The sequence below is a fragment of the Pteronotus mesoamericanus genome, unplaced genomic scaffold (genome assembly GCF_021234165.1).
Source record: "Pteronotus mesoamericanus isolate MK-2021 breed Mesoamerican mustached bat unplaced genomic scaffold, CSHL_Meso_final contig_20, whole genome shotgun sequence".
Lineage (NCBI taxonomy): Eukaryota > Metazoa > Chordata > Mammalia > Chiroptera > Mormoopidae > Pteronotus > Pteronotus mesoamericanus.
Window position 1 is genome coordinate 35,249,845 of NW_026555085.1, and position 22,424 is coordinate 35,272,268.

General features: G+C 38.1%; 1 protein-coding gene across 1 annotated transcript; it reads left to right on the forward strand.

Annotated features, from left to right (window-relative positions):
• Positions 1-98: 98 nt before the first annotated feature.
• On the forward strand, positions 99-21,464 carry DDX43 (DEAD-box helicase 43). Its single transcript, XM_054568837.1, has 16 exons — positions 99-348; positions 3,177-3,232; positions 3,917-4,043; positions 4,880-5,014; positions 6,268-6,349; positions 7,303-7,459; positions 7,703-7,821; positions 8,508-8,618; positions 9,002-9,143; positions 9,574-9,674; positions 10,584-10,671; positions 18,804-18,931; positions 19,130-19,239; positions 19,751-19,889; positions 20,652-20,739; positions 21,348-21,464. The coding sequence occupies exons 1-16, from the start codon at positions 99-101 to the stop codon at positions 21,462-21,464; spliced, it is 1,950 nt and encodes a 649-aa protein (XP_054424812.1).
• The last annotated feature ends 960 nt before the right edge of the window (positions 21,465-22,424 follow it).

The following is a 22,424-nucleotide window of genomic DNA, read 5'->3' on the forward strand; positions in this document are numbered from 1 at the left end:
CTGGACGCTCTTGTAGAAGAGCCACCCGACGTCCCGGTGGGGTGGTGCAGAGCCCAGCGGGAACGATGTCGGACGTGCCGAATGTTCTTCACGGTACCATGTCTAGGCAAGAAGTGGGCGCCAACGCCTTCTCCTGGGTCGTTGCTTCTCGGCCAAGCGCGGCAGTGTCCCAGGCTCCGGAACGGAGGCCGGAGGGAGAGCCGAATCGAAGAGGTCGAGGGGGCCGTCGGGGCGGCAGAGACAGCGACTGGAGGGACATCTCCAACCTCCAGCAGCCTGTGGCCGCTGGTCCTTGGGAACCGCCGCTCTGCTTTGGATTGAAGAATGACTGGGTTGGCGTGGTGATCGGTGAGAGCTGGAGGATGGGTGTGCCGAGCAGGACCGGGAGAGGAGAATGGGTGGGGCCAGGGTGGGGCCAGGGCATGGGCTTCTACGCTTCTACTGTGCCCTCGCCTTACCTCCAATCAGTTGCCACCTAGTAAGACTCAGGTCTCTCCCGGTGACATTTTTAGTGTCTTGTGGTACTAGAATGATGTCATTTAAGGCACCTTTTGTTGTTTGTGGAGACAGTGTTTTGGAAGAACAAACTCGTAGAAGACTTAAAAAATCTTTGGGATAAAAGGTCAGGCTTACCCCCAAATCAACTACAAAACAGTGCTGAAATCAAGCTTTTTGAGCACTGTATAGAGTCCTTAACCAAAATAAGAAGGTAGAAGATATTAAAGGGCCATTCAGAGAACTAGCCACATCTTGCACATAGTTTTAATTAAATATTATTTTTTTATCCACACCCTAGGACATTTATTTCATTGCTGTTAGAAACAGAGGAGGGCAGGGTTGGGGGGGGGGGCGGGAAGAGAAAGAGAAATAATGATGTGAGAGAGAAACACCTATTGGTTGCCTCAGTACCTGCTCCGACCAGGGATTATCCCACAGCCTTACAGTGTGCAGGACCGGGCACAAACAATAAACAGCCACACTGACCAGAGCTAAATATGATTTGTCTGCTGAAAAACAGGATCTTTTTCTTATTATGTCTTGAGTCTTACAAATTCATTTTTGAAAAGTATTTAGAAATTATTGGAATTTAGATTTGCTCCATCTATTGCCATTAAGTTGGAGGATGAATTTCAACATTTTACCATTAGGTATGGGAGCTGATACTTTGTTTTACCTTCCCCCCTTTTAACTTGTTTTGAAAAAAATAAACAGATTTTATAGGCTGCTATGAAATAGAGCACTATAAGACTGATTGCTTGACCAGCAAGAGATTGACCCCTCAAGGTGTCTTGGGCTCAAAGATCTGAAGAGTGATGCTCCATAAATGAAAGGCACAAAGTTTGCAATAAAAATCACTTCAGCCCTTGCTGGTGTGCCCCAGTAGGCTAAGCACAGGCCTGTGAACCGAAAGGTCACTGATTCCGATTCCTGGTCAGTCTCATGCCTGGGTTGCGGGCCGGGTCCCCAGTTGTGGGCCTGCGAGAGGCAGCTGATCGATGTTCCTCTCCTCCATCCCCATACATCAATGTTTATCTCCCTCCCTTCCCCTCCCTCTATAAATAAATAAATCCTTTTAAAAAATAAATAAAATTTTAAAACTTTTTAAAGTCACTTAAGCTCTCAACATGTATTGAGCACCTGTGAAATACAAGCACTGTGCTAGAGAGTACCCACTCGATGTTGATTCTGGATCCAATTTTTAAAAATAAATACAACTTTAACTTACAAAACAACTTTAAATGTAAAGTACCGTATCAATAACTATAAGAATACTGTTTCATAGTAGATCTCTAGAATGTTTTCATCTTGCATGGTTGAACCTACCCATTGAATAACTTTCCAATTCCCTCATTGCCCATCCCCCATCCTTGGCAACCACCATTTTACTTTGTTTTTCCAAGTTTGATAACATCAGACTCCTCATGGAAGTAGAGTCACATACTATTTGTGCTTTCATGATTGGCTTATTTCACTTAGCATAATGTCCTCCAGTTTCATTCCTATTGTCAAAAATGGCAGGATTTCTCTTTTTTTTAGGCTGAAAACTTCCATTGTATGAACATTCCATACTTTCTTCATCCAGTCATCTGTTGACAGACATTTAGGTTGTTTCTACCTCTATTGTGAATAATGCTGAAATGAACATGAGAGTGCAGATACCATTTTGAGATCTTGAATTCAATACTTTTGCATAAATACCGAAGTGGGATTGCTGGAGTATACTGTAATTCCATTTTTAATTTTTTAAGGAACCTCTGTACTGTTTGCTATTGTGGCTTTACCACTCTACATTTCTATCAAAGTACAGAAGGGTTCTCCTTTTCTCCACACGCCCCTGAACGCTTACTTCATCTTTTTGATGATGGTCATTATAACAGCTATGAAGTGATTTCTTACCGTGGTTTCAATGTTTGCATTTCCCTAATGATTTCAGTATCTTACCACATATGCCTGTTGGACATTTTTACATCTTCTTTAGAGAAATGTCTATTCAAGATCTTTAACCATTTTTAATTGGATTTTTTGTTGTTGAGTTGTGTGCAGGGTTCCAATTTCTCCACATCCTTGCCAACTTTAGATCTAATTAGTTTGCTTGGGCTGCTAATGAATCCTTAGTACCTACCTCCAGGAAATAAGCCTCTTACCATCCACCAAAATTTGGGATAGAAAACGCTTGCTTTCCTTTTTTCAAACTGAAAGAAATTATTGGACCCTAGGAGCCTTTGTCTGGATGACCTGAAAAAGAACTAGAGACAGTTCTTTAAGGAAAGTAGATAAAATCCCCATAGTGATTTCAACTTGCTTTTTTTTTAACCAAAGAATAACACCTTTATTAAATTTGTACCCAGAAAATTGTAGGCAGAAAATAAGTAAGCTAAGAACACAGTAATAACTTCCATTTCTTGCCACAAATTTAAAAATTTGATAAACCTATATACTTCTCATCACAAGCAGATATGGCATGCAAAAGATAATGAGATTATCTCTTCAACTTGAATGCATGAGTTTGGAAAATAGTCATTGACTTACTAGTTGATATTACTACTTCAAGTTAAAGAGACTCTTAGGCAAGTGTTAATGTATAGTACTCATAGATACAGTATACAGTAGTCAGATACAATATAATGTACAGTAGTCATAGATACAGTAAAAAAAGTCTTTATTTTTAAAAACAGGTCGTGGTGGGTCAAAAATAAAAGACATCCAAAGTACAACAAACACCAAAATACAGGTAAGTGATCTGTGTTCTTAAATCCAGAACAAGCATAGTTCATTCCTAATTCTAGTTTCTGCTCAGTTGTTAACATACTGTGGTAACTTGGATAAATTGCCAAAGCTCTTCATACGGCCGTTCTTTAGAAGAGCTCACCTGAGCTATGGGCCATTCTAGGTGTCGGGGGGTTTTGTGACTCATACATGTAAAAACCTTTAGAGGTAACCTTTACTAAAGAATGGGATCTCTGGGGACTGTTTGTCCTGCCTTTGTGACCCCCATTCCTCAAACCTTGACCTGTTCCTATTTCCCAGTCTCAGTAAGCAACTACGTAATTCATGGAGTTCCCAAGCAAGAGTCTCAGATTACTAACTTCTCATTACCCTACAGCCAGTCCATCACTGTTGAGGCCTTTCTATTTCCCTTATTTTTCAAGGGAAGTCACATCATTTGGGGCATTCTCCCCTAACTGAAGCAAGTGCTTCCAGTGGTCCTCTAACCATTCTCCACTGTGGCCAGAGCAATCTTTCCAGACACAAATTATGTGTGTTCATGACCTTTTCCTGCATAAAAGCCTTATACAATATCTCAGACACTGATGGCAGTACTATATTTACTTGATACTTTTAGAAGTTGAGCGATTGTTGGAGGGGCAAGTGGCAAGGGGACTTCAATCATACCAATTTTTTCCCTTGTATATAGGTAATAAAAGGGTGTCCTGAAGCAGAAATCAAAATTTTTGGTAGCAAGGCAATGCAGAAAAAAGCAAAAGCAGTGATAGATAATCTTGTTAAAAAACAACAAAATTATAACTCACAACCCAGAGCTGGTAAGTAAATTTTGCCCACTAAAGCCCTGTAAAATTTTTTAAAATTTCATTTTGTTTTATAAGCCATATTATAGCTGATGCTTTTATTGATAATAAAGCTTTAGGTTGCTATTATTAAATCTAGTCTTGTTACAGAATTTTTTTCTGTGGAATCTAGGATGCTCTTAATCTCCTTGGTTAAACCTTGCAGTTTTATTTTAGCCACAGATGAGTGAGAAAAACAAAACACTAACTTTTTAAAAAACATTCTTCTTAATGATGGAGCAATAATTAGTCCTGGGCCCATCTCTATAATCTCTTCCCCGGAATGTGACTGGCTTTGAAAATTGCCTGATTATTTGGTATTTTAGAAATCTCAGATCTGCTTGAACTAAAGAAAAAGCTATTATTGAACCATTTACAGAAGCAGTAAGGAAGTAAAAAAGAACAGAATCTCGTGTTCAAATGGAAGTGTTGCCTGTAATGTTTCTTGGGAAGGAACCCCCAAGAATCCTGTAAGACTCCATTTCTTCATCTGTTAACCTGGAGTGATGTCTTCCTCACGGGGTTATTGTAAAGATTAAGTGACTTGTGTGATTTATTAGTAGACGCTAGGCTTTCATGCTAATTAGCTTCTCCAGTAAGTTACATTTTTTCCCATGTCATGAAAATGAAGCAAGTAACTGATGACAAAAACCATGCCCAGAATTGTCATGGCACCGTAGCACTAAAATGCTACATTTTATATTGCAAGCATCACTGTCGGTTATTAAAACACAAAGTCCTAAAATGCTTCTGGGGATTTTTGTACTGATAGGATTTGTTTGGAAACTAATCAGGTAAAAATGTTTTAACAGATCTTGCTGAATGCCAACCTTCTGTTCAAAGAGATGTAAGGGCAGGTGACAGTGTTGTTACAGAAGATCAGCCACTAATTGATTGGGATCAAATTCGAGAAGATGCTTTGAAATGGGAGGAAAAAAAGTGGGCAGGTTAGTGCTGTATTCTAACATTTACATGTGGTATTGGTGTGTCTCTTAATTGAGGTTTTTATTCTCTGCAAAATGTGTTAGTTTTAATAATGAGATGTATATGAAAAATGATAGTAAAATTTGCAATGCTGTAGTTCCTAGGGCATGTTACTTCCAGTGTTGTCTGAGTTGTGATTTATGCTATAAATGGGAAATTACAATATTAAACTTACCTATACCTTGTCTTATTTGAGATAACTTACTATAAAAGTTTTATAAAATAGAAAATCAGGCCCAAGGGGAAAATGAAGGGAATAAACGCGCTGACCATGAGTTGTTAACATTGTTGCTGCGACTGAGCACAAGTTGATCTTGGAGGATCCTGACTGACAAGGGCAAAATGAAAAGGGAAAAACATTTAATGAACATGCAGTTCTTGAGAAGAGATCAGTTTTAAAAATGTGTTTAATTTTAAATGAAATTATTGTTTGGAGTTATATATGGAATAAAATGTTCCACATTATAGTCACTGAATTTCAGAGAAAGTTTGAACACTAAATTTGGCTATTGGAATAAGGCAGCAATACATCATTTATTTAAAGTTAAAAAGCTAATGCACTAATATATGACAAATATTAGCCATGATTAATTCCACTATGGCAGTCAGCCTGTCTGCACGCTAAGCTTCCAGTGCCACCTTGACAAGATACGTGTTAGGGAGATTTGGGATGAATGGCCATAGAAAGGATTAAGTTTGGAGGAGAAACAATAGGCATTTATGAAAAAAAGATAGAGTAGCTTCTTAGAGTAGAATAAGGATAAATATTTTATTCCTGAACAGTAATGGGATAGACCTTCAAAGAAAAGATAATATCAGTTTACTATGTTTGAGAGAAGATTCATCAATTGTGATGATCATGTCTTATAAAGCTTGTTTTTTTCCTTTTATACTTAATTTTATAATTAAAGATCTCTTGCTTGTGTGAAAAATATAATTAAAAAACAAATCAAAAAGGGAGATCTAGATTCCAGCCTAAGCCTGGCTGGCAAAGTGTGCAACAACTACCTAAAACTGTATAGATGCAAACTGAACCTGGTATGTATTTTGTTTGATTTCTGTTACTTTGAATAACAATACTTTGGGCTATTCAAAGTATTAACATACTTTCAAAGTATGTTAATACTTTGAATAGCCCAAACTGGAACATAGTATAAAGTCAATGAAGTGTAAATTGCTATTATTTATCAAAGTTTGAATTTCATCTCTGTCCCAGATTTACCCCCAATTAAGAAAAACTTTTATATGGAGTCGGAAACAACAAGATCAATGTTACAAGCGCAAGTAGACATTTGGAGGTGGGTTGTTTTATTACTTCTTTAAGTGAGTATTTGTATAGTTACATTATTAAATTAACTCAATAGGCAAAGATTTGAAATGATTGACTTTGAAGTCTACATGTTTCATATTCAAACAAAAACTTGGTTGCATCCTATATGATATATATGAGAGTATTGCTAGTCAATAAAACTTTCTGCAAAGATGGAAAATGGGCTATATTTGTGTCTGATAGAGTTGTCACTATCCATATATAGCTCTTGAACCCTTAAAATTGAGAAATTGAATTTTTAATTAAAAAATTTAAACTTGAAAAGACATGTAGTTAATGCCTGCTGTATTGACTAGCAGTTTTAGAGAATCATTTCTACAATTGTTGGAAATCATAATAAATTGATCTGTTATCTGAATAATAGAATTATTTCTTACTCTTCAGTCCTTATTATCTGGAATTAAAGGTCCTAAAGGCAACATTTTTAAAGGTAGTATCTGCTATAAAATTAAGATAGCAGAAACAATAGTTTTTCCAGGGTTAGGGTAGGGCTCAGACCTTGGACAAGTAATGAGTATTCACCTGCCAAATGAGAATAATTCTCACTTCACAGGATTGTTGAGATTAAAATAAAGAAATATGTGTGGAATATTGTAGGCCTTCAAGCTTTTGCCAAATCTGACTTTGAATCATGAAACATAAAATTTTCAGGCTCTATTCTTAACCTTTCCATGAAACTTTCATTGGCCCATTCACACATACAATGTAATTTTTTCCTTCTTTCTGCAACTGTTCTGAAAAGAAGAAGATGGGCTGACTTCTACTTCTTAATTATTACATTTTACTGTAACTTTACTATCAGTCTGGTTTTAATCAGTTGCAGTTGAATTTCTAGATATAGCGGAACTAATGCCAGAAAATTTCTTGCTTTTTAAGTAAAATGACCAAGGCCAATAGTATTTGTGCTGTTTTTCCTTAAAGGAAGGAGAATTACAATATAGTGTGTGATGACTTGAAAGATGGTGAGAAACGTCCTGTCCCCAATCCTACTTGTACATTTGAGGATGCTTTTGAGTGTTATCCTGAAGTTATGGAAAACATTAAAAAGGCAGGTTTTCAAAAGCCAACACCAATTCAGGTATGCTGAATAATTCTTTAATTCATATATTTCACTAATGGTTTTCCCCCTAAACAATATCTGTTAGAAGTTAAATCACCAGGGAGCAACTATCTCTTGTGAGCACTCCCCCAGCACCTCCTGCACCTCCAGTTCCTCGCACTCTGAAAATATTTGTTGGAAAAAGTTTGGGGCTAGGAGAGGAGGGACACTTGACACAAAGAAATGCACTTTTTTCTTTCATTATTTATCATTCTGTTTCAGTCACAGGCATGGCCAATAGTTCTGCAAGGAATAGATCTTATAGGAGTAGCCCAAACTGGAACAGGGAAGACACTGTCCTACTTGCTGCCTGGACTTATTCACTTGGACTCTCAGCCAATGTAAGAATTTCTACAGCTGAGTTCTCTATAGGGGTTTAATAGATATGGATACCAAAAATGCAATTAAAGTTTCTTTGATAGATTGCATTGGTCAAAAGGTAATGCCTAGTCTCGGGAAAATACACTTGTTCTGTGCTGGTGAAAGTATAAATTTAAAAAACATTTTTGGGAAGTGCTCTGGCCAGTGTGGCTCAGTTGGCTGGGCATCGTCTGGCAAACTGAAAGGTCTTTGGCTGGATTCCCAGTCAGGGCACATGCCAGGGTTGTGGGTTCAGTCCCTGGTTGGGGTGCATGCAAGAAACAACCAATCGATAGATGTTTCTCCCTCACTTCGATGCTTCTCTCCCTCTCTTTCTCGCTCCCCTCCCCTTTCTCTGGAATGAATAAAAGGAAAAAAAATTGAGGGAAGCAATGAAACATTGGAAAAAATTTGTTTAAAATATCATGTCCAGTATGATTGTATGAGAGAATGTTTGACACAGGAAAGCATTGACTATGTTAAATGAAAAGCCTTCTATCTGGGCCCTTGGATTTTGTTTGTTTGGTTGGTTGTCTTTCCATATTTCTCTACTTTGTATGGTGAATGTATGTGACTTTGACACTCGTTGCTACAAGTTTTGACAGCACTGAATGCATGTTTCATGTATCTGAGGGAGATACTTTAATCATTTGTTTTCTCTCCAAAGAGCTAACAAGAAAAGGAATAGACCCGGCATGTTAGTCCTTACACCCACTAGAGAATTAGCTCTTCAAGTGCAAGCTGAATGTTCTAAGTATTCATATAAAGGTCTTAAAAAGTAAGTCATTTCTTTGGCTAGTCTTGCATCAGCATCTTAATCATTTGTAGCTTTACACATTATCTCATTATTTTTCACACATTTTGAGAATCTCATTGGCTCAGCACGGGGTCAGGTATTATCCCTGACCTAGATCAATGGTAGCCAGGGTGGCGGGGTCAATAACAATAATGCAAACACGGCTCTTTAGGACAGACATACAACTGTGGGTTGATGGGTATTGATAGTTCTCAGAAAGGGGCAAATAGTATCAAAGGCATCTCATACTTTTTTTTATTTATATACTTTTTATTTTATATCCTGGATGCCTAGGTTGGTTGGAATTTTGAGTTGTGTTAGGATATTCCTTGCCTGAACACGAACCTCTGTGTTTTTTTCTTAAGTGTTTGTATATATGGTGGTGGAGATAGAAATGGACAAATACAAGATCTGACAAAAGGTGTAGATATCATTATTGCAACTCCTGGAAGACTGAATGATCTGCAAATGAATAACTTTGTCAACTTGAAAAGTATAACCTACTTGGTAATCATGGATTAGGGGTCTGAGATACTGGGAGGAAGATTAAAACAGTCTTTTAGAATGGCTGTCTATTTTATGATATTTTTATGTTGTAGGAATATTTCCCATTCCCTCTAATATGTTTAAATATGGGTTTCAGGATAATTTTATTTCAATGTTGTGTTTATAAATGTTGGAAAGTGTAGATAAGTACAAAAGAAAATCAAAATCCACATGAATATTTAAACTTTTTTCATTAAATATATTTAGAAAATGCTAACCCATTTTAAAAAAATCAATTTATGTTACAACCACAGACCACTTATTTTAAAATATTAGCTTAGGAAATAGGGGTAATAAGAAAAAAAAATACCGGTTAGTATCATATTTATAAAGAGAGCATACATATTAGCTACCTTTCATATATATCTAACCATAAACATTTTTAATGCAGGTATTAGATGAAGCCGACAAGATGCTGGATATGGGATTTGAACCCCAGATAATGAAGATTTTATTAGATGTGCGCCCAGATAGGCAGACTATTATGACAAGGTAGGTACATGCCTAACTGGTAGGCTGCAACATGGAAATCATTGGAATAGAATCCAGCCTTTGGTTGATGTCCCCACAGGATTTTGAGAGCATTTCTTGAAAGTATTTTAAGATCCTTAGGTGAAAGGTATCATGTTATCACTTATTAGAACAATTCAGTGTATCAGTGTAGCAAGAACTATTGGTTTCCCAAGTTACAGATGAGATTTCTGTAAAAACACAGGAGTCCTGGAGGAGAAACTGTGTTGCATAGTGTGGTCTCACATTTGAATAAGTGATCCCTTGTTCCTAGAGGTAAACATTTGACTACTGAATACATTTTTACCCAAGGCAAAACTGAGGAAGCAATGATTGTTATTTAAATCCGTAAACCATTTTCTTCTTTGTGTTATTAGCATAAAAAAAGAATAGTGTATAATTGAGGAAATATACTAAATTTCCTTATTTTGTTTCCTTCACATCTAATTACTGTGAAAGTATAAAAGATGTTTACTTTCATAATATACATATGGTTAAGAAACGTTTGTACTTATATATCCTTTCATCAGTACACTTAAAATGTTTTTATTTGGCATAGCACTTAGTTTTGCCTACTGACTGTATGAAAAATACAAAATTTTTTTTATAAAGGCCAACAGAAATTTAACACTTGAATTCATTTTACTTTTTCAAAGAGTAGAATTTAAGGTATAAATCTCTTTCACCTTTGGCTTATAAACCTGTTTATTAAACATATTTAAAGGTTTCCTCTAGTAACATCACTAAAATTGAGCAATTATTTCTGAAATACTTACTGAAAAGCACTAAATTTGTCTTTCATGAACAATTTGGTTCATAGCATCCTAGGGAAACAGTAATGGTTGTTTTATAGTAAATTTTTCATGTTTGTGTATCTTGTTTTATTTCCAGTGCAACATGGCCATATGAGGTCCGTCGACTTGCACAATCTTATTTGAAAGAGCCAATGATTGTATATGTTGGTACTTTGGATCTGGTTGTAAGTTTGTTTTATATTACTATTGTTAAAAGTATTTTTTTCAATGCAAATGGAGAACTCTATTTGCTTAATGTTATTAAATTTATTTATTTTTTATTAAATTTATTGGGATGACATTGGTTAATAAGATCATATAGGTTTCAAGTGTACATTTCTTTTGTTGTTGCTGTTTTTAAAGGTTTTTTAAAATAATTTTTTTTTTTTATAAACATAACACTTTATAATACAGAGGAGCAGATCCATTAATGTCTACACCAAATATCCACTGTTGGCTATATACCTTAAAACACTTCACTTAAAACTGTACACTAGTATTATCTAGTTTTTAATTTTATATTCTTTTAATGCGAACCTAGGTATGATTATCATATCTTACACATACAATATTTCGTTAGTTTCATTTAAATATTTACTAATTCCTTTGCACATTAATATTCTATGTTAAACTTTTCTTCAAGGTCATATTCCCTTATTTCAAGCAATATCTTTAAAAATTTCCTTTGGGTTGTCTTGGGGTGGCAGTACTTCCATTTTTTGTTTATCTGCCAAAATATTTATTTTAGCTTTATTTCTGAAAGATGGTTTTTCTGGAAATATAGCTTGATTGGGCTGCTTTTTTTCTTCCATTTTTACTGTTGAATAGTGGACTATTTGTATATGAGGTGTCCTTAACTTTTGCTTTAAGTGTGTGTGTGTGTGTGTGTGTGCGCGCGCACACACGTGCACGTGCACTGTACAATTTCACTGTAAGACTTATCAATATTGATTTTTTTAAACTCATGACTAGATCGATAGGTATGTCAGTTTAGAAAAATCCTATGCTATTATGTCCTTTGCTTCCTATTAGGCCCATGCTAGGGTATCCTCATGCTGTCTTCCTTGTCCCTTTTCCTTTCTTTTTTTTTTTTTTTTTTTTTTTTTTAATTAATTTATTTACTTTTTAAATACATTTGTCTCTGCCTTCCCCCCCCCCCTCTTTCCCTTGCCCCCTCCCACCTTCCCTCCCTCAGCTCTTCCCCTTTGGTTTTGTCCATGAGTCCTTGTTGTATGTTCCTTGACTTTCCCCTTCCCTTCCCTTTCCCTGCCCCCCCCTTCCCTCTTGTCTCTGTTGATTTCTTTTCCTTTCAGTGTTGCTGGTCATATTTGCCTTGCTTCTTTGCATTGTTGGTTAGGTTCCGCTTATAGGTGAGATCATATGGTATTTGTCTTTCGCCCCCTGGCTTATTTCGCTTAGCATGATGCTCTCCAGTTCCATCCATGCTGTTGCGAAGTTTAGTACTTCTTTTTTCTTTCTGCTACGTAGTATTCCATTGTGTATATGTACCATAATTTTTTGATCCAATCATCTACTGATGGGCATTTAGGTTGCTTCCAACACTTGGCTATTGTAAATTGTGCTGCTATGAACATTGGGGTGCATAGGTTCTTTTGTATTGGCGTTTTGGTGTTCTCAGGGTATAGTCCCAGCAGGGGAATCGCTGGATCAAAAGGCAGTTCCATTTTCAGCTTTCTGAGGAAATTCCACACTGCTTTCCATAGTGGCTGCACCAGTCTGCATTCCCACCAACAGTGGACTAGAGTTCCCTTTTCTCCACAGCCTCGCCAGCACCTGTTGTTTGTGGATCTGTTTATGATGGCCATTCTGACCGGTGTGAGGTGGTACCTCATGGTGGTTTTGATCTGCATTTCTCTAATGGCTAGTGATGCAGAGCATCCTTTCAAATGCCTCTGGGCCCTCTGTATCTCCTCCTTAGAAAAGCATCTGCCCAGGTCCTTTGCCCATTTTTTGATTGGATCGTTTGTCTTCTTGGAGTCAAGTCGAGTGAGTTCTTTGTATATCTTGGAGATCAAACCTCTATCTGATGTATCATTAGCAAATATATTTTCCCAAATGGTTGGCTCCCTTTTCATTTTGCTGATGTTTTCTTTAGCCGTGCAGAAGCTTCTTATTTTGATGAGGTCCCACTTGTTTATTCTTTCCTTTATGTCCCTTGCTTTAGGAGACATATCAGTGAAAAAATTGCTGCGTGGGATATCTGAGAGTTTCCTGCCAATGTTCTCCTCTAGGACTTTGATGGTGTTGCGACTTATATTTAAGTCTTTTATCCATCTTGAGTTTATTTTTGTGTATGGTGTCAGCTGATGATCCAATTTCAATTTTTTGCATGTAGCCATCCAGCTCTCCCAACACCATTTGTTGAAGAGGCTGTTATTGCTCCATTTTATGCTTCTGCCCCCTTTGTCAAATATTAGATGTCCATAGAGACCTGGGCTTATTTCTGGGCTTTCTATTCTGTTCCACTGGTCTATGGGTCTGTTCTTGTGCCAGTACCAGATTGTTTTGAGTATAGTGGCTTTGTAGTAGAGTTTGATGTCTGGTATTGTGATCCCTCCTACTTTGTGTTTCTTTCTCAAAATTGCTGCAGCTATTCGAGGTCGTTTATGGTTCCATATAAATTTTTGAAATGTCTGTTCTATTTCTGTGAAATACGTCATTGGTATCTTAATAGGGATTGCGTTGAATCTATAAATTGCTTTTGGTAGTATGGACATTTTAAGGATATTAATTCTTCCAATCCATGAGCACGGTATATGCTTCCATTTATTTGTGTCTTCCTTAATTTCTTTTTTCAATGTTGTATAGTTTTCTGCATACAGGTCTTTTGTGTCTTTGGTTAAATTTATCCCTAGGTACTTTATCTTTTTTCGTGCTATATCGAATGGTATATTTTTCCTGATTTCTTCTTCTTCTATTGCATTGCTGGTGTACAATAACGCCTTTGATTTCTGAATGTTGACTTTGTATCCTGCTGTTTTGCCAAATTCACTTATTAGGTTGAGGAGTTTTTTGGTAGAGTCTACAGGGTTCTCTATGTACACTATCATGTCATCTGCAAACAATGATAGCTTTACTTCCTCCTTTCCTATTTGGATGCCTTTTATCTCTTTCTCTTGTCTGGCCGCTGTGGCTAGGACTTCCAATACGATGTTGAAAAGAAGCGGTGAGAGCGGACATCCTTGTCGTGTTCCCGATCTTAGTGGGAAAGCTTTCAGTTTTTGCCCGTTGAGTATGATATTGGCTGTAGGTTTTTCATATATGGCCTTTATTACGTTGAGGAATGCCCCATTGATTCCCATTTTGCTGAGTGTTTTGATCATAAATGGGTGCTGTACCTTGTCAAATGCTTTTTCTGCATCTATCGAGATGATCATGTGGTTTTTGTCTTTTCTTTGATTTATGTGGTGTATCACGTTTACTGATTTGCGTATATTGAACCATCCCTGCATCCCTGGGATGAATCCCACTTGATCGTGATGGATAATCTTTTGAATGTATTGCTGGATGCGGTTTGCCAATATTTTGTTGAGGATTTTAGCATCTATGTTCATCAGCGAAATTGGCCTGTAGTTTTCTTTCTTTGTAGGGTCTTTATCTGGTTTGGGGATCAGGGTGATGCTGGCCTCATAGAAGGAGTCTGGCAATCTTCCCTCCTCTTGGATTTTTTGGAATAGTCTGAGAAGGACAGGGGTTAGCTCTTCCTTAAATGTTTTGTAAAATTCTCCTGGGAAACCGTCTGGCCCTGGGCTTTTGTGTGCTGGGAGTTTCTTGATTACTGCTTCAATTTCCCCAACTGTTATCGGTCTGTTCAAGCTTTCTGTTTCTTCCTCCTTCAGTGTTGGAAGATTATACTTTTCTAAAAATTTGTCCATTTCATCCAGATTTTCAAATTTCTTGGCATATAATTGTTCATAATAGTTTCTGATGATCATTTGTATTTCTGTGGTATCAGTTGTTATTTCTCCTCTTTCATTTCTGATATTATTTATTTGGGTCCTCTCCCTTTTTTTCTTGATCAGTCTGCTCAAAGGTTTGTCCACTTTATGAATCTTTTCAAAGAACCAGCTTCTGGATTGGTTGATCCTCTGAATTGTTCTTTTTGTCTCTATGTCATTCAGTTCTGCTCTAATCTTGACTATTTCCTTCCTTCTACTTGCTCTGGGATTTATTTGTTGTTGTTTCTCCAGTTCTTCAAGTTGTAGTGTTAGGTCTTTTATTTGAAATGTTTCTATCTTTTTAAGGTAAGCCTGTATTGCTATGAACTTCCCTCTCAGGACCGCCTTTGCTGTGTCCCATAGGTTTTGGACAGTTGTCTGTTCATTTTCATTTGTTTCCAGAAATTTTTTGATTTCTTCTCTTATCTCATTATTGACCCATTCATTGTTTAAAAGTGTACTGTTCAGTCTCCATGAGTTTCCTAGTTTTTGAAGTTTCTCTTTGAGTTTGATTTCGAGTTTCAAGGCCTTGTGGTCTGAGAAAAAGTTTGGTATTATTTCAATTTTCCTGAATTTACTGAGGCTTGCTTTGTGTCCTATCATGTGGTCTATCTTTGAAAAACTGCCGTGAGCATTTGAAAAGAATGTGTATTTTTCTTCTTTGGGATGTAAGATTCTATATATGTCAGTTAAGTCTCTTTGATTCAGTGTTTCATTCAGCGCCACGATATGTTTATTAATGTTTTGTTTGGAAGATCTGTCCATTTTGGACAGTGGGGTGTTGAAATCGCCTACTATCAGTGTGTTGCTATCTATATCTTTTTTGAAGTCATCCAACAATTTCCTTATAAACTTGGGGGCTCCTATATTGGGAGCATATAAGTTTACAATGTTGATGTCTTCTTGATAGATTCTTCCTTTAAGTATGATAAAGTGCCCCTCTGGGTCTCTCTTTATGGCCTTTGCTTTGAAATCGACTTTGTCTGATACAACTATGGCAACGCCAGCCTTTTTCTCATGTCCATTTGCTTGGAATATTATTTTCCATCCCTTTACTTTCAATCTGTGTAGGTCTTTTGCTCTGAGGTGGGTCTCTTGTAGGCAGCATATGTGTGGGTCATGTTTTCTTATCCACTCAGCTACCCTGTGTCTTTTGATTGGGGCATTTAGTCCATTCACATTGAGAGATATTACTGATAGAAACTTACTCATCTTTTCTCTTTGTACTTGTGTTCCTCTCTGTCTCATTCTTTTCCTTCATCTGCTTAAACCAGTCCCCTTAGCATATCTTGGAGTGCTGGTTTGGTAGAGATGTATTCTTTTAGCTTTCTTTTGTCTGGGAAACTCCGTATTTCTCCTTCTATTTTAATGGAGAGCCTAGCTGGGTAGAGCAGCCTTGGCTGTAGGCCCTTGCTTTTCATGGCTTGGAATATTTGTTGCCATTCCCTTCTGGCTTGGAGTGTTTCTGTTGAGAAGTCAGCTCCTAGGCGTATCGGGGCCCCCTTGTATGTTACTTTCTCCTTCTCCCTTGCTGCCTTGAGGATTCTCTCTTTGTCTTTGACATTTGCCATTTTAATGATGATGTGTCTTGGAGTGGACCTCCTTGGGTCCCTCTTGAGTGGGGTCCTCTGTGCCTCCTGGATCCATGAGAGCCTTTCTCTCCTCAAATTAGGGAAATTTTCCATCATTACTTTTTCGAGGAGGTTCTCTATTCCTTGCTCCTCTTCTTCTCCTTCTGGTATCCCTATTATACAGATATTATTGCGTTTCAGGTTGTCCTGCATTTCCCTAAATGCTTCTTCATTCTTTTTGAGCCATTTTTCCATTTCTTGCTCTTTCTGGGAGCTTTTTTCTACCTTATCCTCCATCTCACTGATTCGATCCTCAGCTTCATCCAGCCTGCTTTGGATTCCTTCTACTGTGTTCTTCAATTCAGAAATGGTATTCTTCATATCCTCTTGTGTCTTCTTGATAGTTTCTATGTCCTTTTCTAGGCTGATATAGTTTGCTGTAAGATCCTGATAGTTTCTCTGCAGTTTCTCATAGTTCTCTTTGAGCTGGCTGAGCTCATTGAGCTTCCTTAGAACCATTGTTTTAAATTCCATATCTGATAGTTCCCTTGCCTCTATTTCATTGAGCTCTCTCTGTGGGGAGTCCCCTTTTCCACTCATTTGGGGAGAACTTCTTTTTCTTCCCATTTTTGTGAGAGTCTGTTAAGTATTTTTGTCCTTTACTTTTCTTTCTGGGCTTGCCTCTGATGATGTCAGTTGTTGACCCTATAGGGCCTTGGGTTGTTTGTTTGAGCCTTTCAGGAGTCTAATGCCTGTGTCTGACTCCTGCTTGGAGCAGCTCTGTGACCCCTTCGGTCAGGGCTGGGCTATTTTTTGGGATCTCTCTGCGCTCTCACGAGAGCTCCTTGAGCGTGTTCCCAGCGCGGCAGGGTCCCCCACCTGCCTGTGCTCGCATGTGTTTGCCCCAGACCAGAGGGCTTATTCGCGACCTCCCGTGCTCATCTGACCTCCCTGGCACGCGAGCTTCGCGGCACTGGTCAGTTTAGAGTCTTCTATTGTGTGTTTTCCCCGCTTTTGGCTCTTTGGGTGCGTTGCTTGCCCTCGCCAAATGGGGACTACGGAAATGGGAGGAAATCAGCTCTCCGGTTAATCCTGTTTCTGGTCTCTCCTCCAGGGACTCTGGGCAGCTCTACTTATTTTGTGGGCTGCTCCGCAATCGCGGCGGGTAGGTCAATTTATGCCTGCCCTTGCCCCTCTGTGCAATCCCTCGCAGGCCGTATGGGTGCCAGTCTGTGTGAGGCCTTGCCGGCAGGTGCAAGCGTTCGCCAGCCCGGGTCTAAAATAATTTTTTTAAAGAGTTTATTTGAATTTTATTTTTAGAGAGGGGAATGGAGGGAGAAAGAGAGGGAAAGAAACATCACTATATGGTTGTCTCTCACACGCCCCCTACAAGGGACCTGGCCTGCAACCCAGGCGTGTGCCCTGACTGGGAATAAAGCCAGAGACCCTTTGGTTCACAGGCCAGCAGTCAATCCACTGAGCCACACCAGGCAGGGCTAAAGAATTTTTATTTATTTATTTTTTATACAGAGGGGAAGGGAAGGAGAAAGAAAGGGAGAGAAACATCAGTGTGTGGTTGTCTCTCATGTGCCTCGACAGGGGACCTGGCCTGCAACCTAGGCATGTGCCTTGACTGGGAATCAAACTGGTGACCCTTTGGTTTACAAGCCAGCACTCAGTCCACTGAGCCACACCAGCCATGGATAAGTGTACATTTTTATGATACATGATCTGTATATTGCATTATGTGCCCACCACATGAATTCAAATCATCTTCCAAAATATTTCTTATTAATTATGGACATTTTAATTACTTTGTGTTTTGGCAAATCTCCTCTGCCCACTCCTTAATTTTAGAGCGAATACTAGATACATATGATTCTATCCATAAACATTTCAGTATATATGTCTAAAACATTACCTTAAACATAACTGTAGTATATATCACACCTAAAATTTTAATAATCTGTTAATATCCAATCATTGTTCCTATTTTCCTGATACCTCATTTTTATTAGCCTTATTAGAATCAGGTTCTAAACAAGTCTACACATCTGTGCATATATTTAAGCCTGCATTTCTGTTTTTGTGAAGTTCAGATAGATCAGTGTGTTCAAATGATGTTAATAATTATACAATTTACAATTAAAGATCTCATTATAAAATTTTCTGGCCTTTCACTTAATAATTGTAATTGGTTTTCCAATTAATCATTAATGAAAATTGCCCCTTTTTACTTAATTACTTGTAGTAACAATGGCTTATTGCCTAGGCTCATTTCATTAGATTTCATGAAAAGCAGAATAAATGCTTGCATCTTTCCTTTCATTAAGTACTATTAACATGTATTTTATTTCTGGATCAAAAAATAGTACTAATGATATTTTGAAATTTTGCATTAAATTGTCAATATACTCATTGAATGGAAACTTTTGTGTATAAACCAATCATCTTCCTTCATAGCAATGGCTATACTAAAAATTCATGACAATTTTGGTGAGATTAGCCTCACCCCATGGTTATTTCTTTCCCTACAATGGTAACCAACTTTCAACACACTGCCAACCATTCAAGAGTTCCAACTTCTCTTGGGTGAAATTAGTGATAAAAAGTGAAAGGCTGAGGTACAAATCCTTGAGTAGAAATAAATAGTTTTCAGAAGACCTGCTTTATTCCTGTTAGCAGTTTATTAAAACATTAACCTCTAATGGAAAAAAGATTTATTTTGAGCCAAATTATGGTATTTGCCCATCAGTGTTGATGTACTATGACCTTTGAATCTTTTAGGCTGTAAGTACTGTGAAGCAAAATATAATTGTCACCACAGAAGAAGAGAAACGATCTCATATCCAAGCGTTCCTAGAGAGCATGTCCCCCAGAGACAAAGTCATAGTGTTTGTCAGCAGAAAAGCTGTGTAGGTATTTCTTTCTTTATATCCTTAATCATCAGTCAAATTGATTTGTTTAGCCTTCTATTTGTATACTAACTTCAAATGGGCGTGTATGTGGCTTTCAGTAGGTGATTTCAGACTTTTGCTAATAGCAGTTAAATAGTGAGTTGATGGTGGTATTGGAATAAGCACTTAAGATCACTGACTTTATGTTTGCTTCAGCGCTGATCACTTATCAAGTGACCTGATTCTGCGACACGTATCAGTAGAGTCTCTGCATGGCAACAGAGAACAAAGTGATCGAGAGAAAGCATTAGAAAACTTTAAAACAGGTACATCTATGCAATTACTATGTGTTGCATTTTAAAGGTGTACAGTGCAAAGGAGCTGTCACTCAGCCAGCTCCTTTTCCTGGAACGTTTCTAAGATCTGTCCTCAGTTTACAGACCTCAGAACTACACTTGTTAGAGCTCTAAATCCTAATCAAACTCTCAGAACTACCCAAACTCAAAAGAGCTAATGTTTAAACCTGGGTGTGAAGGCAGTACTTTGCAATGGGGGATATTTTTATTAGTTTACCTGAGATGCATGTATCTTTGTGACATGGCTCACATGGTTCAGGGACCATTTGCCGAACCATGGTATCTATTGTGTTATAGCTTGCCAGCAGTTGAGAAGAAAAACTAAATATCCCTTTCCCATTTTCACTACCTTAAGTGTTTATTAATATTAAAGGCAATAATACCTCACCTGGTCAGATATTAGGGGAAAATGTACTTTCTGATTTGTCTTGAGTTGGTTTCTGCAAGAATGTGTCTATAATCTTTTGGCTTTACTCTTTAGGTAAAGTGAGAATACTGATTGCTACTGACTTAGCATCTCGAGGTCTCGATGTCCACGATGTCACACATGTCTATAATTATGATTTTCCCAGGAACATCGAAGAGTATGTGCACAGAGTAGGACGCACTGGAAGAGCTGGGTAAGTAATCATAGCCGCCCATGAAAGAAGTCAGCCTCTGGCCTTGGCCAGTGTGGCCCAGGTGGTTGGAGCGTGGTCTTGTAAACCCAAAGGCTGCAGGTTTGATTTCTGGTCAGGACACATGCCTGGGTGGCAGGTTCGGTCCCCACTTGGGGCATGTTCAAGGAGCAACAGAGTGATGTTTCTCTCCCTCTCTCTCCCCCTCCCTTCCCCTCTGCCTAAAATCAATAAGCATGTGCTCTGGTGAGGATTCGGGGAAAAAAGCCAACCCTGGCTCCTCATCTTATCTAGAAAACTGTTTTGTTCTCTTGCCTGTAAATTGAGCCACCCTGGAACCTGCTTTGCTCCTTCATTCCTGTCCAATGGGCCTGTTTCAGGTTCAGCTAGACCCCTTTGAGGTTTACTTGTGTGTGACTTTTCAATTCCACCTTTTACTTTATGTCTATAGTGACACAAAACTGCTAGGTTCCCAGTGGTTACTCTCGTCAAAGTTGGCGTCCAAGTTGGCGCATGTAAGGGGGCCTTTCTCCCCGGGGGCGCTGCTGTCACAGACCCTTGTGATGCTCTGTCTAAACAACTGCAGATTAGATTCCATGTCGCTGTTTGAATGAGGCTAAATTCTGACATATAATATATATTTAGGCTTCTGAAAAAGGCGAGGTTTTACTGCTACTGTTTCTATTATTCTATTTTGCTAACTGAATAATGAATATTAATTATAAATCAAATTACATGAGTTTCTCCCCGCCCCCCGCCTTACAGGAGGACTGGAGTTTCAATTACCCTTATCACTAGAAATGATTGGAGGGTTGCCAATGAATTAATTAACATTCTGGAAAGAGCAAATCAGGTGAGAATATAAAACTCATTAGAACTCTACCTCCTATCACTTTTCTAATATTCAAATAATTTCATTTATTCTAAGTACTGGGGCTTACTGCTTACCAGGGAAGACAGATAATAAACAAGTAATCAAACATGTTATGGGGACTGTAGCCAAAGATGAGGAGCTATAACATCATACAATTGGGGAACCTCTTCTAATGGGGGAGAGCATCACTGAAAACCCGGCTGAGGAAGAAACCAGTGGGTTGGGAGCCTTGTAGAAGGATGGGATGGTGTTCCAGCAGGGGACATAATCCGACCTAGAGATGAGAAAGAACACAGAAAGTGGCACCAGGGAAGGCAAGTGAAGGGCACCGGGAGGCCCCTGGGAGCCCTCCAGGAAGGGGAGTAGTGTAATGAGGGGTGTTTTTAAATCAGTCTGATTTCATAGCTTGAAGGTAAATTCAGAGTTCAATATGCAGGGAGATGCATTTCATTCTGTTTGCAAGATGCATGTAATCAGTTCTGGACATTCTCTGAGTGAAATCATTTGGAGACATTTTAGTATGGTGTGGAAAAGCTGTTATACTAAGAGAATAATCTCAATCCTAAAAACACATCTAATGGTTTCAGAGTATCCCAGAGGAGCTTGTGTCGATGGCTGAGAGATACCGGGCAAATAAACTGAAAAAGGAAGTGGAAAAAAAATTAGGAAGACCCCAGGGAAAATCCAAGAAGTTTTATTATTAATGTCTACATTGCAGAGTGGGACCAGCCTACATATATATAAGAGGTAAAATCTGATTAACACATGGTCTTTCAAATGCCTCTTTTCCTTAACTAGGCTTTGTTAGTATGTTTACTGCAATCAGCATTGTCTCTAAGAGTTATTAACATAAAAATTAGGTTATTTTTTCCCTGTTACCAAAGTCCCACTTATATCTTATTTAGAGTTAGAAGAATTAATTCAGAGTTAAGGAAATAAGTTTTACATTGTACAGAAAGATCAAGAGTGTAAGGAGTTGGTCGAGGTATAAAATTGTCACCTCTTCTGAGCAATTCGGTAATGTGTCAATTGAAACACATATACCTTTTGATCCAGCAATTCCTCTTCTAAGAATGTGTTCTATAAACATGTCTGCATGTACAAGTAAAGATTTACTATAGCATTATTTATAGTAGGAAAAAACTATTATCTAAACGTCCAGTAGGGCACCATATGAGTAAACTGTAGAGAAAATATTTTTGTAAATCTTATTTCTGGTTAGGAATTAATATCCACTATATAGAGAACTCCTAAAACTGAACAGAAACCAACCACCTGATTAAAAATGGGCAAAAGACTTGAACACACCTTTCTCCAAAGATATACACGGTGGGGCAAAAGTAGGTTTACAGTTGTGAGTACATGAAAGTTTATTCTTGTATTATTTAGTATGAGTTTTTGTATTATTTTCCATACTTTTGCTTATGTTTGCCCATGTACGAACGACCAAGAAACATATGAAAAGATGCTCAGTTTCAGTAATCACTAGGGAAATAAAAATCAAAACCACAATGAAATTACTTCACACCCAGTAGGATGGCTACTAGAGGATGTGTAAGCATTGGCTAGGATGTGGGGAAACTGGAACCCTTGTGCACTGTTGGTGGGAATGTAAAATGGCGCATCCCCTAAAATATGGCAGTTCCTCAAAAAATTAAAAATAG